The sequence below is a fragment of the Staurois parvus genome, unplaced genomic scaffold (genome assembly GCF_062004578.1).
Source record: "Staurois parvus isolate SC_StPar_1 unplaced genomic scaffold, SC_StPar_1.0 ptg003535l, whole genome shotgun sequence".
In the NCBI taxonomy this organism is placed as follows: domain Eukaryota; kingdom Metazoa; phylum Chordata; class Amphibia; order Anura; family Ranidae; genus Staurois; species Staurois parvus.
In genome coordinates this window covers 1-21109 of record NW_028321331.1, presented here as the reverse complement: position 1 = coordinate 21109, position 21109 = coordinate 1, and the positions used below count along the sequence as shown (strand labels likewise).

At 54.5% G+C, this 21109-nt stretch overlaps 1 protein-coding gene and 2 pseudogenes across 1 annotated transcript; all 3 read right to left on the bottom strand.

The window, feature by feature from the left end:
• Positions 1–6138: 6138 nt before the first annotated feature.
• On the bottom strand, positions 6139–8030 carry LOC149427737 (uncharacterized; annotated as a pseudogene).
• A 328-nt stretch (positions 8031–8358) lies between these two features.
• LOC149427736 (uncharacterized) lies at positions 8359–9699 on the bottom strand (annotated as a pseudogene).
• LOC149427735 (pyridoxal kinase-like) lies at positions 8359–18896 on the bottom strand (the record flags this gene model as incomplete). The annotated part of the gene is given in 11 exon segments (XM_089667719.1): positions 8359–11270; positions 12893–12959; positions 13682–13818; positions 14240–14284; positions 14287–14350; positions 14512–14557; positions 15901–15986; positions 16181–16227; positions 18320–18403; positions 18653–18757; positions 18842–18896. Coding segments are annotated over 11 exon segments (849 nt in total), but the record flags the coding sequence as incomplete, so codon positions are not given.
• Positions 18897–21109: the final 2213 nt, after the last annotated feature.

Here is a 21109-nt window from a genome sequence, read left to right as displayed (position 1 = left end):
CCATCATTGGTGTCAGTGGGAGGAATAGTGTCCCATCATTGGTGTCAGTGGGAGGAATAGTGCTCCATCATTGGTGTCAGTGGGAGGAATAGTGCCTCATCATTGGTGTCAGTGGGAGGAATAGTGCCCCATCATTGGTGTCAGTGGGAGGAATAGTGCCCCATCATTGGTGTCAGTGGGAGGAATAGTGCCCCATCATTGGTGTCAGTGGGAGGAATAGTGCCCCATCATTGGTGTCAGTGGGAGGAATAGTGCCCCATCATTGGTGTCAGTGGGAGGAATAGTGTCCCATCATTGGTGTCAGTGGGAGGAATAGTGCCCCATCATTGGTGTCAGTGGGGGGAATAGTGCCCCATCATTGGTGTCAGTGGGAGGAATGATGCCCTATCATTGGTGTCAGTGGGAGGAATGATGCCCTATCATTGGTGTCAGTGGGAGGAATAGTGCCCCATCATTGGTGTCAGTGGGAGGAATAGTGCCCCATCATTGGTGTCAGTGAGAGGAATAGCATCCCATCATTGGTGTCAGTGGAATAGTGTCCCATCATTGGTGTCAGTGGAATAGTGTCCCATCATTGGTGTCAGTGGAATAGTGCCCCACCATTGGTGTCAGTGGAATAGTGCCCCATCATTGGTGTCAGTGGAATAGTGTCCCATCATTGGTGTCAGTGGAATAGTGTCCCACCATTGGTGTCAGTGGAATAGTGCCCCACCATTGGTGTCAGTGGAATAGTTACCCACCATTGGTGTCAGTGGAATAGTTACCCACCATTGGTGTCAGTGGAATAGTGCCTAGATCTTCCTAGAGCCGCCCGGCCACAATGGGCGATGGAGGGAGAAGGGTCTTAGCCAGGGAGGTAACCAAGCACCCGATGGTCACTCTGAGCTCCAGCGTTTCTCTGTGGAGAGAGGAGAACCTTCCAGAAGAACCTCCATCTCTGCAGGACTCCACCAATCAGGACTGTATGTAGAGTGACCAGATGGAAGCCACTCCTCAGGAAAAGGCAAACGGCAGCCACCTGGAGTTTGTCAAAAGGCACCTGAGGGACTCTCAGACCATGAGAAACAAAACTCTGGTCTGATGAAACAAATATCGAAGTCTTTGGCCTGAATGCCGAGTGTCATGTCTGGAGGAAACCAGGCACCGCTCACCACCCAGCCAATACCATCCCTACTGTGAAGCATGGTGGTGGCAGCATCATGCTGTAGAGATGTTTCAGCTGCAGGAACAGGGAGACTAGTCAGGATGGAAGGAAAGATGAATACAGCCATGTACAGAGACATCCTTGATGGAAACCTCCTCCAGAGCGCTCCGGACCTCAGACTGGGGAGACGGTTCATCTACCAGCAGGACAACGACCCTCAGCACACGGCCCACATCACAGAGGAGTGGCTACGGGCCGACGATGGGAATGTCCTGGAGTGGCTACGGGCCAACGATGGGAATGTCCTGGAGTGGCCACGGGCCAACGATGGGAATGTCCTGGAGTGGCCACGGTCCGACGATGGGAATGTCCTGGAGTGGCTACGGGCCAACGATGGGAATGTCCTGGAGTGGCCACGGTCCGACGATGGGAATGTCCTGGAGTGGCCACGGGCCAACGATGGGAATGTCCTGGAGTGGCTACGGGCCAACGATGGGAATGTCCTGGAGTGGCCACGGTCCGACGATGGGAATGTCCTGGAGTGGCCACGGGCCAACGATGGGAATGTCCTGGAGTGGCCCAGCCACAGCCCAGACTTGAACCCGATGGAACATCTCTGGAGAGATCTGACAATGGCTGAGCACCGACACCCCCCATCCAACCTGATGGAGCTGGAGAGGTCCTGCAAAGAAGAACGGGAGAAATCGCCCAAAAATAGGTGTCCAGGCTTGTAGCATCATCCTCCGAACGACTGGAGGCCGGAATGGGGGTTACAGGAGCTTCAACAAAGGATTGAGCAAGGCTGGGAAGACCTACGTACATGGGGTTTTTTCCCCATAGCATGATGCTGCACCACCATGCTTCACAGTAGGGATGGTATTGGCCAGGTGGTGAGCAGTGCCTGGTTCCTCCAGACATGACGCTCGGCATTCAGGCCAAAGAGTTCAATCTTGGTTCCATCAGACCAGAGAGTTTTGGTTCTCATGGTCTGAGAGCCCCTCAGGTGCATTTTGGCAAACTCCAGGCGGGCTGCCATTTTCCTTTTCCTGAGGAGTGGCTTCCATCTGGCCACTCTACCCTACAGGCCTGATTGGTGGAGTGCTGCAGAGATGGAGGTTCTTCTGGAAGGTTCTCCTCTCTCCACAGAGAAACACTGGAGCTCAGAGTGACCATCGGGTGCTTGGTTGCCTCCCTGGCTAAGGACCTTCTCCCTCCATCGCCCATTGTGGCCGGGCGGCTCTAGAAAGATTCCTGGGGGTTCCAAACTGCTTCCATCTATGGATGATGGAGACCACTGTGCTCACCGGGACCTTCAATGCTGCAGAAATGTCTCTGTACCCTTCCCCCGATCTGTGCCCCTGCTGCCCGGAAATGCCAGATCACGCACATGTACAGTTGTGTTGAAAATACTAGCCATCAGACATCACTAACCGGATCAATCACTGTTTTTGGTGGAAATGATATTTCTACATGGCAGATAATTTCCTAGCAGGTGTAGTAGAGTCATAGAAATCCAACAGACCCGACAGTCATGACATGCATGCTGCTGATTCTGTCATTGAATCACTCATTGAAAGGGGCGTGTTCACAATAATCGCAGTGTGGAGTTCTATTAGTGACGTCATTCATTCTTTGATAAACAGGTGGCAATTATTGCCCTTATTTAAGGAAGGAAGGCAGCAAATGTTGGACATGCTGGTTACAGTGCATTTCTCTCTGAAATTCTGAGGAAAATGGGTCGTTCCAGACATTGTTCAGAAGAACAGCGTACCTTGATTAAAAAGTTGATTGGAGGGGAAAACATATAAAGAAGTGCAGAAAATGATCGGCTGCTCAGCTAAAATGATGGCAAATGCTTTAAAATGGCAACTAAAACCTGAAAGACGGAAGAAAGCGAAAAACTACCATTGGAATGGATAGAAGAACAGCCAAAATGGGGCGGACTCAGCCAACAATCAGCTCCAGGAAGATGAAAGAAGGTGTGACGTTCCCTGTGAGGACTCAGCCAACAATCAGCTCCAGGAAGATGAAAGAAGGTGTGACGTTCCCTGTGAGGACTCAGCCAACAATCGGCCCCAGGAAGATGAAAGAAGGTGTGACGTTCCCTGTGAGGACTCAGCCAACAATCAGCTCCAGGAAGATGAAAGAAGGTGTGACGTTCCCTGTGAGGACTCAGCCAACAATCAGCTCCAGGAAGATGAAAGAAGGTGTGACGTTCCCTGTGAGGACTCAGCCAACAATCAGCTCCAGGAAGATGAAAGAAGGTGTGACGTTCCCTGTGAGGACTGTTACAATTAGAAGACGCCGATGTGAAGCCAAGCTATCTGCAAGAAGTCCCCGCAAAGTCCCACTGTTGGGAAAAAGACGTGCTGAAGAGGTTACAATCTGCCAAAGAGCACATTGACCGGCCTAAAGAGAAATGGCGCAACATTTTGTGGACTGATGAAAGTAAGATTGTTCTTTTTGGGTCTAGTGGGCGGAGACAGTTTGTCAGACGACCCCCAAACACTGAATTCAAGCCACAGGACACCGTGAAGACTGTGAAGCATGGTGGTGCAAGCATCATGATATGGGGATGTTTCTCATACTACGGTGTTGGGCCTATTTATCGCATACCAGGGATCATGGATCAGTTTGAATCCATCAGAATACTTGAAGAGGTCATGCTGCCTTATGCTGAAGAGGAAATGCCCTTGAAATGGGGGTTCCAACAAGACAACGACCCCAAACACACCAGTAAACGTGCAACATCTTGGTTCCAGACCAACAAGATGGACGTTATGGAGTGGCCAGCCCAATCCCCGGATCTTCATCCAATAGAAAACTTGTGGGGTGACATCAAAAATGCCGTTTCTGAGGCCAAACCAAGAAATAGAGAAGAACTGTGGAATGTGGTCCAATCATCCTGGGCTGGAATACCTGATCACAGGGGCCAGAAGTTGGGGGACTCCATGCAACACAGATGTACAGCAGTTCTCAGAAACAGTGCGACTACAACCAAATATTCATGAAGTCATTCAAAGGAAAGCAAAATCTTCAAACATTTCTCAGTTTATATAGTGAATGTTGGAGTTTGTAAAGAAGAATACAAACACGGCCATTTTTTTGAACCGTCTAATATTCACTTTTCTTCCATTTTTTTAGAGGAACAACACAAATTTGATGTATTTTTCTTCATGTTGTGATTTGGAATAGAATGTGTCGTGTTCCCAATGCATTTGTGTGGATGGAAAGAAAAGGATTAGAAGGATTTGCAGCTTTACTCACTTTTATCATCACACGGATATTATTCTGAACACAACTGTATGTAGTCCAGTGCAGGGGGCCCCTAAAACTGGAGTGGGCAGTCCAGAAGTGGATATTCTAGGTCAGGGGTGTCAAACTGTTGCCCTCCAGCTGTTGAAGTACTACAAGTCCCATCATGCCTCTGGGAGTCTTGCCTGTGGATGTCAGTCTTGCAAGGCCTCATGGAACTTGCAGTTCCTCAACACCTGGAGGGCCATAGTTTGGAGACCCCTGTTCAAGGTCAGGGGTGTCAAACTGACGGCCCTCCAGCTGTTGTGAAACTACAAGTCCCACCATGCCTCTTCCTTTGAGAGTCATGCTTGTAACTGTCATTCTTGCAATGCCTAATGGGACTTTCAGTTCCTCAACACCTGAAGGGTCATAGTTTGGAGACCCCTGTTCTAGGTGATCCACGTTGCTGTCTGTTGGATCCCATGAGTGTACCACGTGGAGGAATATCTGCAGATGTGAGCCCAAAGTCAAGTGTAGTGCCTACAAGATCCTCTGCAGATGACAGTTACAAGCATGACTCCCAAAGGGAGAAGCATGATGGAACTTGTAGTTTTGGATATTCTAGGTCAGAGGTGTCAATCTGTGGCCCTCCAGCTGTTGAGGTCCCATCATACCTCTGCTTCTGGGAGTCTTGCCTGTCAGAGTCTTGCAAGGCCTCATGGGACACCTGGGAGGGCCATAGTTTGGAGACCCCTGTTCTAGGTCAAGGGTGTCAAACTGATGGCCCCCCAGCTGTTGCAAAACTACAAGTCCCATCATGCCTTCCTATGGGAGTCATGCTTGTAACTGGCAATCTTGCAATGCCTCATGTGATTTGTAGTTTGGCACCAGCTGGAGGGCTGCAGTTTGACAACCGTGTGCTAGGTGGTCCACTTTTATGTCTGTGGGATCACATCTGCAGAGGATCTTGTAGGCACTACACTTGTCTTTGGGCTCGCATCTGCAGATATTCCTCCACATGGTACACTCAAGGGATCCAACAGACAGCAAAGTGGATCACCTAGAACAGGGGTCTCCAAACCATGGCCCTTCAGGTGTTGAAGAACTGCAAGTCCCATGGGGCCTTGCAAGACTGGCAGCCACAGGCAAGACTCCCAGAGGCATGATGGGACTTGTAGAACTTCAACAGCTGTAGGACAACAGTTTGGAGACCCCTGACCTAGAAGAATAACCCTAGATGGGAAACCCATAGGCAGCAAAGGGTACGGACTACTCTAGATGCGACCCCATTCTATGAAAATCGGAAACGGCCATCACACCAGGAGTAAAAGTCCTCAAATCTCCACCGAGGTCCTATTTGTAATAACATAACTTGAGGAAAAAGAAGTCGGGAACCCACCAACGTTTTGGAGACACTATGGCCCACGTCATGTCAGTTTATGAAAGAAGATCATAAAGGTTGGTGGTTTTTAGGTTTCCAATTATTAAAGGTAAGTTATCACAACTAGGATCTCAGTGAAGGTTTGAGTCCCTTTACCCCCGGAGTGATGGCCATTATTGCCATTTTAGGTTCCCTGTTAGGACATACTTTCCAGACCAAAGATGGCGCCAGCTAATGAGTATCACACGTTGAGATGATAGGAAGCACGTCCACCTGAAGACCGTACCAGGGAATCTCCTCCATATATCGTGTGTGTGGACTGATCCTCTCCCATCGGGTAATACACGATCAGAAGAAAGGAATAAGAGTCGGTTGCTTGCTCATTTATGCCCATGGGGCCATTTATTGATCCAAGTCAGTGACAGGTTGTACGCCGGACAATTATCAAGTAAACAGAAGTGCTCGGACATTCAAGGAAAGACGAAACACTCGTAAGCACAGTTCACTCTACTAGACGTAGACAAATCTCAATAAGTATCACCAGACTGGAGGGAGGGAGTGGAGGATTGGGGTGAGGATCAAGTTAAAGGCACATTGCAGACACATCAGGAGAAGTGTGAGGTGGTGGTGGAGGCCAATGTTTTCTGTAGGTGACATTTTATGGAGGCCATTGACTTGTATAGATGGAAAGTGAAGCATATTGTGCAGAGAGGTGTGGGGTGGTGGAGGAGGCCATTGACTTGTATAGATGGAAAGTGAAGCATAGTGTACAGAGAGGTGTGGGGTGGTGGAGGAGGCCATTGTCTTGTATAGATGGAAAGTGAAGCATACTGTACAGAGAGGTGTGGGGTGGTGGAGGAGGCCATTGTCTTCTGTAGATGGAAAGTGAAGCATAGTGTACAGAGAGGTGTGGGGTGGTGGAGGAGGCCATTGTCTTCTGTAGATGGAAAGTGAAGCATACTGTACAGAGAAGTGTGGGGTGGTGGAGGAGGCCATTGTCTTGTATAGATGGAAAGTGAAGCATACTGTACAGAGAGGTGTGGGGTGGTGGAGGAGGCCAATGTCTTCTGTAGATGGAAAGTGAAGCATATTGTACAGAGAAGTGTGGGCTGGGGGGAGGAGGCCATTGTCTTCTGTAGGTTAAAGATGATTTATATTGTATGGAGAGGTGTGGGGTGGCGGAGGAGGCCAATGTCTCCTGTAGGTTACATATTGTAGAGTGGTGGGGTGGTGAACACCAATGTCTTCTGTAGGTGAAAGGTGATGTATATCATACGAGGTGGGGGTGTTGGAGGAGGCCAGTAGTTTCTGTAGGTGGAAGTTGACATATATTGTATGGAGAGGTGTTGGGTGGAGGAGTAGGGAGATCGATGTCTTTTGAAGGTGACAGGTGATGTATATCATATGGAGACAAAGGTGGTGGAGGAGGCCATTGTCTTGTATAGATGGAAAGTGAAGCATATTGTGCAGAGAGGTGTGGGGTGGTGGAGGAGGCCATTGTCTTCTGTAGATGGAAAGTGAAGCATATTGTGCAGAGAGGTGTGGGGTGGCGGAGGAGGCCATTGTCTTCTGTAGATGGAAAGTGAAGCATAGTGTACAGAGAGGTGTGGGGTGGTGGAGGAGGCCATTGTCTTCATGTAGATGGAAAGTGAAGCATAGTGTACAGAGAGGTGTGGGGTGGTGGAGGAGGCCATTGTCTTCATGTAGATGGAAAGTGAAGCATATTGTGCAGAGAGGTGGAGGGTGGTGGAGGAGGCCATTGTCTTGTATAGATGGAAAGTGAAGCATACTCTACAGAGAAGTGTGGGGTGGTGGAGGAGGCCATTGTCTTCATGCAGATGGAAAGTGAAGCATACTGTACAGAAAGGTGTAGGCTGGGGGGAGGAGGCCATTGTCTTCTGTAGGTTAAAGATGATTTATATTGTATGGAGAGGTGTGGGGTGGTGGAGGAGGCCAATGTCTCCTGTAGGTGACATATTGTAGAGTGGTGGAGTGGTGAATACCAATGTCTTCTGTAGGTGAAAGGTGATCATAAGAGGTGGGGGTGTTGGAGGAAGCCAGTAGTTTCTGTAGGTGGAAGTTGACATATATTGTATGGAGAGGTGTTGGGTGGAGGAGTAGGGAGATCAATGTCTTTTGAAGGTGACAGGTGATGTATATCATATGGAGACATAGGTGGTGGAGGTGGTCAATGTCTTCTACAAGTGGAAGGTGACATATATTGTATAGAGAGGTGGTGGTGTAAGTCTGAACACTATAGGTGGAAGGTGAATTTTACTGTATAGAGAGGTGTGGGGTGGTGAGGACAGCCAATATCTTCTGTAGCTTGCAGGTGACGTATATTGTAGAGGCGTGAAGTGGTGGAGAAAGTCAGAGTCTCCTGTAGGTAGAAGGCGACGTATATCATAAGAGGTGGGGATATTGGAGGAGGCCAGTGTGTTCTACAGGTGGAAGGTGACGTATATTGTATGGAGAGGTGTTGGGTGGGGGAGCAGGAAGATCAGTGTCTTCTCTAGGTGAAATGTGACATATCACATGGAGAGGAATAGGGTGGTGGTGGAGGTCAATGTCTTATACAGGTGGAAGGGGACATATATTGTAAAGAGAGGGGTGGGTTGGTGAGGGCGACCAATGTCTTCTCTAGGTGGTAGGTGACTTATATTGTACAGAGAGGCATGAGATGGTGGAGGAAGTCAGTCTCTTCTGTAGATGGCGTGTATTGTAAGGAGATGTGTGGAATGTGGAGGAGGCCAATGTCTTCTGAAGTTTGACGATGACTTATATTGTACAGAGTTGGGGTTGGTGGAGAGGTTTGGGGTGGAGGAGTAAGGAGATCAATGTCTTTTGTTGATTAAAGATGATGTATATCATATGTAGAGGCATTGGGATGGGGGAGGAGGTCAATGTCTTCTGTAGATGGAAGGTGACGTATATTGTACGGAGAGGTGTGGGGTGGTGGAGGAGGTCAATGTCTTCTGTAGGTGGAAGATGATGGACATTGTATGAAGAGGTGTGGGGTGGAGGAGGCCAATGTTTTCTGTAGGTGGAAGATGGACAATGTATGAAGAGGTGTGGGGTGGAGGAGGTCAATGTTTTCTGCAGATGATGGACATTGTACAGAGGTGTGGGATGGAGGAGACCAATGTTTTCTGTTGATGACGTATTGTACGAAGAGGTGTGGGGTGGTGGAGGAGGTCAATGTCTTCTGTAGGTGGAAGATGACAGACATTGTATGAAGAGTTGTGGGGTGGTGGAGGCCAATGGTTTCTGTAGATGACGTATCATACAGAGGGGTGTGGGGTGGTGGAGGAGGTAAATGTCTTCTGTAGGTGGAAGATGATGGACATTGTATGAAGAGATGTGGGGTGGTGGAGGCCAATGTTTTCTGTGGATGACGTATTGTACGAAGAGGTGTGGGGTGGTGGAGGAGGTCAATGTCTTCTGTAGGTGGAAGATGACAGACATTGTATGAAGAGTTGTGGGGTGGTGGAGGCCAATGGTTTCTGTAGATGACGTATCATACAGAGGGGTGTGGGGTGGTGGAGGAGGTAAATGTCTTCTGTAGGTGGAAGATGATGGACATTGTATGAAGAGATGTGGGGTGGTGGAGGCCAATGGTTTCTGTAGATGACGTATCGTACAGAGGGGTGTGGGGTGGTGGAGGAGGTCAATGTCTTCTGTAGGTGGAAGATGATGGACATTGTATGAAGAGATGTGGGGTGGTGGAGGCCAATGGTTTCTGTAGATGACGTATCGTACAGAGGGGTGTGGGGTGGTGGAGGAGGTCAATGTCTTCTGTAGGTGGAAGATGATGGACATTGTATGGAGAGGTATGGGGTGGTGGAGGCCAATGTTTTCTGTGGATGACGTATTGTACGAAGAGGTGTGGGGTGGTGGAGGAGGTCAATGTCTTCTGTAGGTGGAAGATGACGGACATTGTATGAAGAGTTGTGGGGTGGTGGAGGCCAATGTTTTCTGTGGATGACGTATTGTACGAAGAGGTGTGGGGTGGTGGAGGAGGTCAATGTCTTCTGTAGGTGGAAGATGACGGACATTGTATGAAGCGTTGTGGGGTGGTGGAGGCCAATGGTTTCTGTGGAGGACGTATTGTACGGAGGGGTGTGGGGTGGTAGAGGAGGCCATCGTCTTTAGGTGGCAGGTGACGTATATTACATGGAGAGGGCATGGAGGAGAGTGTCGGAGAAGACCCTGGACCACATTTATCAACATTTGAAATAAGAACTGTCTGTACTGCCACATGCTTTTTAAGCCAACAGTGGAGTTGAAATAAACAGCAGGCACACCGGGGGGCCGGGGGGGGGTCAAGAAGTCTACTGCCTCCCTGGCATACCATCCTACTTGCCCTTCTACATAAGGGCAAAGATTCCCCAAAAAGGAGGTATGCCTCCCACAGCACCGGTGCCCAATGCTGACAGGTACAGCGCTCTCTAGCGCCACCTGCTGCTCGGGGTAGGGTGGTGGCAAGGGGAGGGGTTATGTGCCAACAACCTGCCCTGAACAGAGGTCATCTATGGGATCCCCCCCTCAGCCTTGAGCTGGATGGAGGGCACGGTGTGGAGGGTGACAGTCTAGGGGGGCTTGACATGCATTGCAGGATAGTGGGGTACGAGGACACGGCAGACATGGGGGGGGGGGGGCACACGGCGTGGTACAGGTGAGTCTTTGGCACTGGCAAGGTTTACAGATGAAGACTTTGTGCGTTCCCGTAAGAAAATACTGAAGATCTGAGGGCGCTGGACCTGCTGAAGGGGCAGAATAAAGTGCAGGAGGGGGGAGAAGAATCCCTGAATCAAGCTACAAATGAAGATGGAGGATCTGCGGAGGGCCGGCGGCCCGGACCGGTTCAGGACTAACCGGCGGAAGTCACAGACGCCGTAAACACAAGACGAAGAACCAGCAAACAACCTCACGCAGACGGACGAGTCACAGAAGAGTCCGGCCCATGACACCATGGTCAATTCTTGGTCAATGTCTGAAATAGTGATCTCTACCATAAACTCTGAATTATGTGCAACTAAAACCAACGGAGCTCAAGATGGTGGCCTCCCGCACCACATGGGTTGGCCCCCGAATGCCCGTCCACCCGCCCCGGGGGTCACCACATTCCAGTGATCCCACCCGGCCCGCTCTGGTTGCTGGTGAGTGTATGGCACGTAGGACTAGAAGCCCCTTATAAAACCTGGAGAAGGACCCCTGAGCTCCAAATGTCAGTTCCAGCTGTGGGAGGGAGGAGGTCCCTCTCCGTTCCGGGAGGCTGAAATTCTCTGTAGCGGACCCCGGGGGTGGGGGTGAGGATGGGGGGAGGTCACTCAGTGGGTTGGGTGTGAAGTCTCTACGTTGGTCCCAAAGTTTGTTTCCTTCCTAGATAGGACTTTTATAGTACAGTGCCGGTGACCACGAGCTCCGGGTTCTCAATGTCCTTTTTGCTCTGCACCATCCTAAGTTCCAGCTGGGCGTATGTAGGTCGGGCCCCGGGGCCGGCGAGAGCTGCGAAGAGAAAACCAATCCGATTACAAGAAAGCAAGCTCCTCCCACTCAGGCACCAATACAGCAAGTATCCAAAAGTCCACGTGTGTATGTCCCCCGGTGGGTGAAACATGACAAATCTCATACGTGGACAGATATGGTGCCTCCATCACTACCTGTCATACACCATATGACTGTCCCACCCCCGGGGTGCAGGCAGAGGCCCATCCCACCCCAGATAGACGCCCAGTCCACCCCAGGGAGCAGGCAGAGGCCCATCCCACCCAGGCAGAGGCCCAGTCTACCCCAGGGAGCAGGCAGAGGCCCATCCCACCCCAGACAGAGGCCCATCCCACCCTAGACAGAGGCCCATCCCACCCCAGACAGAGGCCCATCCCACCCCAGACAGAGGCCCATCCCACCCCAGACAGAGGCCCATCCCACCCCAGACAGAGGCCCAGTCTACCCCAGGGAGCAGACAGAGGCCCAGTCTACCCCAGGGAGCAGACAGAGGCCCAGTCTACCCCAGGGAGCAGACAGAGGCCCAGTCTACCCCAGGGAGCAGACAGAGGCCCAGTCTACCCCAGGGAGCAGACAGAGGCCCAGTCTACCCCAGGGAGCAGACAGAGGCCCATCCCACCCCAGGGAGCAGACAGAGGCCCATCCCACCCCAGGGAGCAGACAGAGGCCCATCCCACCCCAGGCAGAGGCCCAGTCTACCCCAGGGAGCAGGCAGAGGCCCATCCCACCCCAGACAGAGGCCCATCCCACCCCAGACAGAGGCCCAGTCTACCCCAGGGAGCAGACAGAGGCCCATCCCACCCCAGGCAGAGGCCCAGTCTACCCCAGGGAGCAGGCAGAGGCCCATCCCACCCCAGACAGAGGCCCAGTCTACCCCAGGGAGAAGGCAGAGGCCCATCCCACCCCAGACAGAGGCCCAGTCTACCCCAGGGAGCAGGCAGAGGCCCATCCCACCCCAGACAGAGGCCCATCCCACCCCAGACAGAGGCCCAGTCTACCCCAGGGAGAAGGCAGAGGCCCATCCCACCCCAGACAGAGGCCCAGTCTACCCAGGGAGCAGACAGAGGCCCATCCCACCCCAGACAGAGGCCCATCCCACCCCAGACAGAGGCCCAGTCTACCCCAGACAGAGGCCCATCCACCCCAGACAGAGGCCCATCCCACCCCAGACAGAGGCCCATCCCACCCCAGACAGAGGCCCATCCCACCCCAGACAGAGGCCCATCCCACCCCAGACAGAGGCCCAGTCTACCCCAGGGAGAAGGCAGAGGCCATCCCACCTCAGACAGAGGCCCAGTCTAGCCCAGAGCACGGGCAGAGGCCCATCCCACCCCAGACAGAGGCCCATCCCACCCCAGACAGAGGCCCATCCCACCCCAGACAGAGGCCCATCCCACCCCAGACAGAGGCCCATCCCACCCCAGACAGAGGCCCATCCCACCCCAGACAGAGGCCCATCCCACCCCAGACAGAGGCCCATCCCACCTATCCCCCTCCAAACCCCAGAAGAGGGGTCCGGGGGGGACCAGAATGAAAATAAAAGCCTTTAACCTACAAAAAATAGGTCATAAAAATATGCCCCGCCCATATCAGCTACAGCTCCTCCCACCACGCAGACTCACCGCGGGCGCTGTTGATGGTCCTCTGCAGGACGTGGTGCATGGCTGACACCGTCTTCTCACACGCCAACTGCAACCAAACACAACCATTCCATGATACTCTGCAGAACATGGGACCCTAGTCACCCGACCATGGGGAGCCCCCCGTGCAGGCCCCCCACCCCAGGACACGGACATAGGAGGGGGGGACGGGACTACTATGTGCCGGGCGTGTATATCAACACCATGGGGAGCCCCCCGTGCAGGCCCCCCACCCAGGACACGGACATAGGAGGGGGGGGGGGTAGACTACTATGTGCTGGGCGTGTATATCAACACCATGGGGAGCCCCCTGTGCAGGCCCCCCACCCAGGACACGGACATAGGAGGGGGGGGGGGGAGACTACTATGTGCTGGGCGTGTATATCAACACCATGGGGAGGCCCCCTGTGCAGGACCCCCACCCCAGGACACGGACATAGGAGGGGGGGGAGACTACTATGTGCCGGGCGTGTATATCAACGCCATAGGGAGCCCCCTGTGCAGGACCCCCACCCCAGGACACGGACATAGGAGGGGGGGAGACTACTATGTGCCGGGCGTGTATATCAACGCCATAGGGAGCCCCCTGTTCAGGACCCCCACCCCAGGACACGGACATAGGAGGGGGGGAGACTACTATGTGCCGGGCGTGTATATCAACGCCATAGGGAGCCCCCTGTTCAGGTCCACCACCCAGGACACGGACATAGGAGGGGGGGTATGTGCCGGGCGTGTATAAACGCCATAGGGAGCCCCCCCATTGGACGATACCTTGAAGTTGTTGGGGTGATGGTGAGTCCAGGCGAGCAGCATGGAGGCGAAGAGATCCCCGGTGCCCACAAACACGGCGTCCACGCGTGGTATCTCCAGGCAGATCCTCAACGAGTGCGTCCGTCCGTCCTCCCCCACTGCAAGAGGAAGGAGAGAGGACAGCGTGACGGCACGGCGACGCAACATCCAGAGACGACAAAACTGCCACGGTCAGCAACGCCACGCCACATGGCGGACCCCCAACCCTCTCCGAGCTCCTCCTACATCATCACCAAGTCCACCACTTCTTCTGGAGCCCCGAAATATCTCCGTGAAGGGAGCTGGCTACACCGCGGGCTCACCGCCACCACCACTGACACCGCCACCGACCACGGCATTCTCAGGACATGGGCCCCATGGTACGGGGCCTCTTCTGTACATACTACGAGGGGGGAGCGCCCCCGGCGCCACAGACTCTATGGGGGAACACTCATGGGGAGGGGTGCCACATCTCTAAATCCACAGCTATGCTGGAGATGCCGCCCCCCGCTGGAACATCAGCATGGAGGAGTGCCTTACCCCGTCTCTGGCTCCCCAGTGTGATGAGATAGTCGGGTCCACGGGGGCCGGGAGCTCCGAGCTGGTGATGACCACCGTGTTGGGACCCAAGGAGTGCAACATGTCCATCACCTGAGGAAACACGGGACTGTGAGGATCGTACGGCATAGAAAAACCTTAGGCCACAGATAATGGGGGGAGAGGAGGGGAACATGGAGGAGTAATAAACCCGGGGACATTGGGGAGGTAAGATCTAGGCCAAAGATAAGAGGGGGGGGGTACAGACTGCTCACCCGTACAGCGTCCTGCTGAGTGCAAATCTTCTGTCCGGTCAGCAACCTGCAGAGGAAACATCGACCGTCTTCATACACCCGGCCCGTGGCACCTCAGTCCCCCCCCATCCATCCATCCCAGCAGTGCCACTCTTCCACGGCCCCCACTATGAGTCTGTGCTCCCTCCTTCCTACTACCCCCAACTTATGAATGAGGCCCTCTTCTAGGACCCCCTCCCCCTCTTCCTATGAATGTGGCCCTCTTCTAGGACCCCCTCCCCCTCTTCCTATGAATGTGGCCCTCTTCTTCCTACCCCCAATCTTAGAGTACTGATCTTTCAGGACCCCCCCACCTCATGAATCACAGCAACAGGGTCCCCCTCCTCTGCCACGCACAACTCCCCTCCCGACCCCGCCACGCGCGCACACCTCACCTCCCCGCGCACACCCACCACGCGCGCACCTCCCCCCCCCCCCCACACACACCTCACCTCCCCGCACCTCCCCCCCCCACACACACACACAATTCCTCCTGATCCCATATCTGAGTTAGCTGTAAAACGTTCATGTCCCCTGGGAGAACCGCCTCAATCTCTAGGATAGTCCCAGTACTTCCCCTCAGAAGAAGATACCCACCCACGCAGAACTCTGCCATGGGATCTCAGGTCCCCACCCACGCAGAACTCTGCCATGGGATCTCAGGTCCCCACCCACGCAGAACTCTGCCATGGGATCTCAGGTCCCCACCCACGCAGAACTCTGCCATGGGATCTCAGGTCCCCACCCACGCAGAACTCTGCCATGGGATCTCAGGTCCCCACCCACGCAGAACTCTGCCATGGGATCTCAGGTCCCCACCCACGCAGAACTCTGCCATGGGATCTCAGGTTCCCACCCCCCAGACTCTGCCATGGGATCTCAGGTCCCCACCCACACAGAACTCTGCCATGGGATCTCAGGTCCCCACCCCCACAGAACTCTGCCATGGGATCTCAGGTCCCCACCCACACAGAACTCTGCCATGGGATCTCAGGTCCCCACCCACGCAGAACTCTGCCATGGGATCTCAGGTCCCCACCCCCCAGACTCTGCCATGGGATCTCAGGTCCCCACCCACACAGAACTCTGCCATGGGATCTCAGGTCCCCACCCCCACAGAACTCTGCCATGGGATCTCAGGTCCCTACCCACGCAGAACTCTGCCATGGGATCTCAGGTCCCCACCCCCCAGACTCTGCCATGGGATCTCAGGTCCCCACCCACGCAGAACTCTGCCATGTGACCCCAGGTCCCCACCCACGCCCCGCCATGTGACCCCAGGTCCCCACCCACGCCCCACCATGTGACCCCAGGTCCCCACCCACGCCCCGCCATGTGAGCCCAGAAGGCCAATCCGCACATCTCACTTACTCTGCCTCAAACTGGTTGGGGGTAATGATATCTGCAACCGGGACAACCAGATCTTTGTAGACGGGGAGCAGTTCCTCCGGGACATACTGAGGAGACAGGAAGTCACATGGTTAGAGAGACTGAAAATGTACCTTCATGTAGTTCAACCAACAGAACATAGAGGGTGGGAGTAAGGAAAAAGACTGGGTGGTGGGGGTCCGAATATGGGGGGGGTCACACACTGCTGGGGGAAGGGGTCCGAATATGGGGGGGGGGGGGCTGTGTAAAGTTGGGTCCCTACCATAGATCCCTCTCCATTCCACTTATCTCCCAGGACCGGATCGCACACTGCGGGGGGAAGAGACACAAGATTTATTCCACAGCCGGACTAAAATCTGACCCCCCCCAACCCGTCCTTACATGTGCTCAAACTGTCTCCCCCCTCAAGCCACACCCCGCCCTTCCATATACACCCAACGCCACACCCCGCCTCATACACCCAACGCCCCTCCCTATACACCCAATGCCAAGCCCTTCCCCCATACACCCAACGCCACATCCCGCCCATACACCCCCACCCCTCCCCATACACCCAACGCCACGCCCCATCCCATACACCCAACGCCACTGTGACGGGAGTGATTTTGGGTGGGGGGCCCATGGAACACAGCCCCCTTTGGAGAGGTGAGGAGACCCCTGGCTCAGCTCCCCATATCCCTATTATGTGTAAGTCCCCCTGTGCCTGTTAGGGGTACAGGGTGATCTGTCCTAATATTGGGGTGGGGGCGTTGTGGATTGTTTGGTGTCATGTGGTGCATCCCATTGTTCTATTGTGTGTCTTGCTGGGGAGCAAACTATTATGGGATGTATGTGTTTGTGTATTGGATTAGTGGGGGTGTCTCCAGCAGCCCTCCCTCCTGATGGGACTGTCTGCTGGTGTGTCTCGTTAATAAATGTAGATTGCCCCGCCCCGTGTCATTATGCAGGGAGGGGGGATGGCCCCGCCCTGTGTCATTATGCGGGAGAGGGATTACCCCGCCCCGCGTCATTAGGCAGGGAGGGGGGATTGCCCCGCCCCATTAGGCAGGGAGGGGGGATGGCCCCGCCCTGTGTCATTATGCGGGAGAGGGATTACCCCGCCCCGCGTCATTAGGCAGGGAGGGGGGATTGCCCAGCCCCATTAGGCAGGGAGGGGGGATGGCCCCGCCCTGTGTCATTATGCGGGAGAGGGATTGCCCCGCCCCGTGTCATTATGCGGGAGAGGGATTGCCCCGCCCCGTGTCATTAGGCAGGGAGGGGGGATTGCCCCGCCCCGTGTCATTAGGCAGGGAGGGGGGATTGCCCCGTGTCATTAGGCAGGGAGGGGGGATTGCCCCGTGTCATTAGGCAGGGAGGGGGGATTGGCCCGTGTCATTAGGCAGGGAGGGGGGATTGCCCCGTGTCATTAGGCAGGGAGGGGGGATTGGCCCGTGTCATTAGGCAGGGAGGGGGGATTGCCCCGTGTCATTAGGCAGGGAGGGGGGATTGCCCCGTGTCATTAGGCAGGGAGGGGGGATTGCCCCGTGTCATTAGGCAGGGAGGGGGGATTGCCCCGCCCCGTGTCATTAGGCAGGGAGGGGGGATTGCCCCGCCCCGTGTCATTAGGCAGGGAGGGGGGATTGCCCCGCCCCGTGTCATTAGGCAGGGAGGGGGGATTGCCCCGCCCCGTGTCATTAGGCAGGGAGGGGGGATTGCCCCGCCCCGTGTCATTAGGCAGGGAGGGGGGATTGCCCCGCCCCGTGTCATTAGGCAGGGAGGGGGGATTGCCCCGCCCCGTGTCATTAGGCAGGGAGGGGGGATTGCCCCGCCCCGTGTCATTAGGCAGGGAGGGGGGATTGCCCCGCCCCGTGTCATTAGGCAGGGAGGGGGGATTGCCCCGCCCCGTGTCATTAGGCAGGGAGGGGGGATTGCCCCGCCCCGTGTCATTAGGCAGGGAGGGGGGATTGCCCCGCCCCGTGTCATTAGGCAGGGAGGGGGGATTGCCCCGCCCCGTGTCATTATGCAGGGAGGGGGGATTGCCCCGCCCCGTGTCATTATGCAGGGAGGGGGGGTTAGTCTACTTCCTGGTTTCCTTCAAGTCTGGTGTCGTCTAGTCTTGTGCGGTCAGCGGCGGTGTCTGCGGTCAGTGATCGGACGGGGAAGCGGGAGTCTAGCGGAAGTATTCAAGCGCAGTCTGGGTCAGTTCCGATACAGCCACACCCCGCCCCTCCCAGTACACCCAACGCCACACCCTGTCCCTCCTAGTACACCCAACGCCACACCCTGTCCCTCCCAGTACACCCAATGCCACACCCCACCCCTCCCCATACACCCAGCACCACACCCCGCCATTCCCTCAATGTCACACCCAGGAGAACACTATTACAGCGCCCATAATGGGGCATCTCTTCCCGGATCTCACCGTATATCAGATTGGGGTTTTGTTTCTTCAGTTCCTGAACAATATCCACAGTCCTGGCCAAGAAGGAAGAGTCCCTCATGTACCCTGGAAGAGAGAAAACTGTCAGCCAACTCAGCACCCCGGAGCCACCACCCCGCAGTACTCGAGACCCTCCGAAAGATTGCTCACAATGCTGAAAACACCCTATGGGATCGCCCTCGGCGCCACACGCTCTACGGGGGGGATCGCCCTCGGCGCCACACGCTCTACGGGGGGGATCGCCCTCGGCGCCACACGCTCTACGGGGGGGATCGCCCTCGGCGCCCGGGGACATGGCCCTCAATGGTGGCTCACCTGTCAGGACGTAGTCATACTGGGTGACTCCATTCAGTTTGAGCCCCTCGTAGAGTTCCTGCAGCTCTTCAGCATTCAGCACCTGACCCTTCCAATGTGTGTACCCTGCAAAGGGGAGCAGAGGAGGGATCAGTGAGGGGGTATGGGGACCACAGAGAGCATTCAGAGGGGGGACAATGGGAAACTCACCTGTGTGGTTGGAGAACTGGACAGAATTTACCGTGTCCACCTCAATTCCCAGAACCTGTCAGAGAAAGAAGAGCACCTGTCACCCCAAATCCCAGCATACCCGACACTGCCATCCACGTATTGTGTGCGCTCCCCCACTGTGACCCCGACTTCCCACTGACCCCAATGTAAGGGACATTCTTCCCACTGACCTCCAATGTAAGGGACGTTCTTCCCACTGACCTCCAATGTAAGGGACATTCTTCCCACTGACCTCCAATGTAAGGGACATCCTTCCCACTGACCTCCAATGTAAGGGACATTCTTCCCACTGACCACCAATGTAAGGGACATCCTTCCCACTGACCACCAATGTAAGGGACATTCTTCCCACTGACCCCCAATGTAAGGGACATTCTTCCCACTGACCCCCAATGTAAGGGACATTCTTCCCACTGACCCCCAATGTAAGGGACATTCTTCCCACTGACCTCCAATGTGAGGGACATTCTTCCCACTGACCACCAATGTAAGGGACATTCTTCCCACTGACCCCCAATGTAAGGGACATTCTTCCAACTGACCCCCCCAATGTAAGGGACATTCTTCCCACCGACCCCCAATGTAAGGGACATTCTTCCCACCGACCCCCAATGTAAGGAACATTCTTCCCACTGACCACCAATGTAAGGGACATTCTTCCCACCGACCCCCCCAATGTAAGGACATTCTTCCCACCGACCCCCCCAATGTAAGGGACATTCTTCCCACTGATCGCCAATGTAAGGGACATTCTTCCCACTGACCCCCCCAATGTAAGGGACATTCTTCCCACTGACCCCCCCAATGTAAGGGACATTCTTCCCACTGACCCCCCCAATGTAAGGGACGTTCTTCCCACTGACCCCCAATGTAAGGGACATTCTTCCCACTGACCCCCAATGTAAGGGACATTCTTCCCACTGACCCCCAATGTAAGGGACATTCTTCCCACTGACCCCCCAATGTAAGGGACATTCTTCCCACTGACCCCCAATGTAAGGGACATTCTTCCCACTGACCCCCAATGTAAGGGACATTCTTCCCACTGACCCCCCAATGTAAGGGACATTCTTCCCACTGACCCCCAATGTAAGGGACATTCTTCCCACTGACCCCCCAATGTAAGGGACATTCTTCCCACTGACCCCCCAATGTAAGGGACATTCTTCCCACTGACCCCCAATGTAAGGGACATTCTTCCCACTGACCCCCCCAATGTAAGGGACATTCTTCCCACTGACCCCCCCAATGTAAGGGACATTCTTCCCACTGACCCCCAATGTAAGGGACATTCTTCCCACTGATCACCAATGTAAGGGACATTCTTCCCACTGACCACCAATGTAAGGACATTCTTCCCACTGATCACCAATGTAAGGGACATTCTTCCCACTGACCCCCAATGTAAGGGACATTCTTCCCACTGACCCCCAATGTAAGGGACATTCTTCCCACTGACCCCCCCCCCAATGTAAGGGACATTCTTCCCACTGATCACCAATGTAAGGGACATTCTTCCCACTGACCCCCCAATGTAAGGGACATTCTTCCCACTGACCCCCAATGTAAGGGACATTCTTCCCACTGACCCCCAATGTAAGGGACATTCTTCCCACTGACCCCCAATGTAAGGGACATTCTTCCCACTGACCCCCAATGTAAGGGACATTCTTCCCACTGACCCCCAATGTGAGGGACGTTCTTCCCACTGACCCCCAATGTAAGGGACATTCTTCCCACTGACCCCCAATGTAAGGGACATTCTTCCCACTGACCCCCAATGTAAGGGACATTCTTCCCACTGACCCCCAATGTAAGGGACATTCTTCCCACTGACCCCCAATGTAAGGGACATTCTTCCCACTGACCTCCAATGTGAGGGGCATTCTTCCCACCGACCCCCAATGTAAGGGACATTCTTCCCACTGACCCCCAATGTAAGGGACATTCTTCCCACTGACCCCCCAATGTAAGGGACATTCTTCCCACTGACCCCCCCAATGTAAGGGACATTCTTCCCACTGACCACCAATGTAAGGGACATTCTTCCCACTGACCCCCCAATGTAAGGGACATTCTTCCCACTGACCCCCCAATGTAAGGGACATTCTTCCCACTGACCCCCCAATGTAAGGACATTCTTCCCACTGACCCCCCCAATGTAAGGGACATTCTTCCCACTGACCCCCCCAATGTAAGGGACATTCTTCCCACTGACCCCCAATGTAAGGGACATTCTTCCCACTG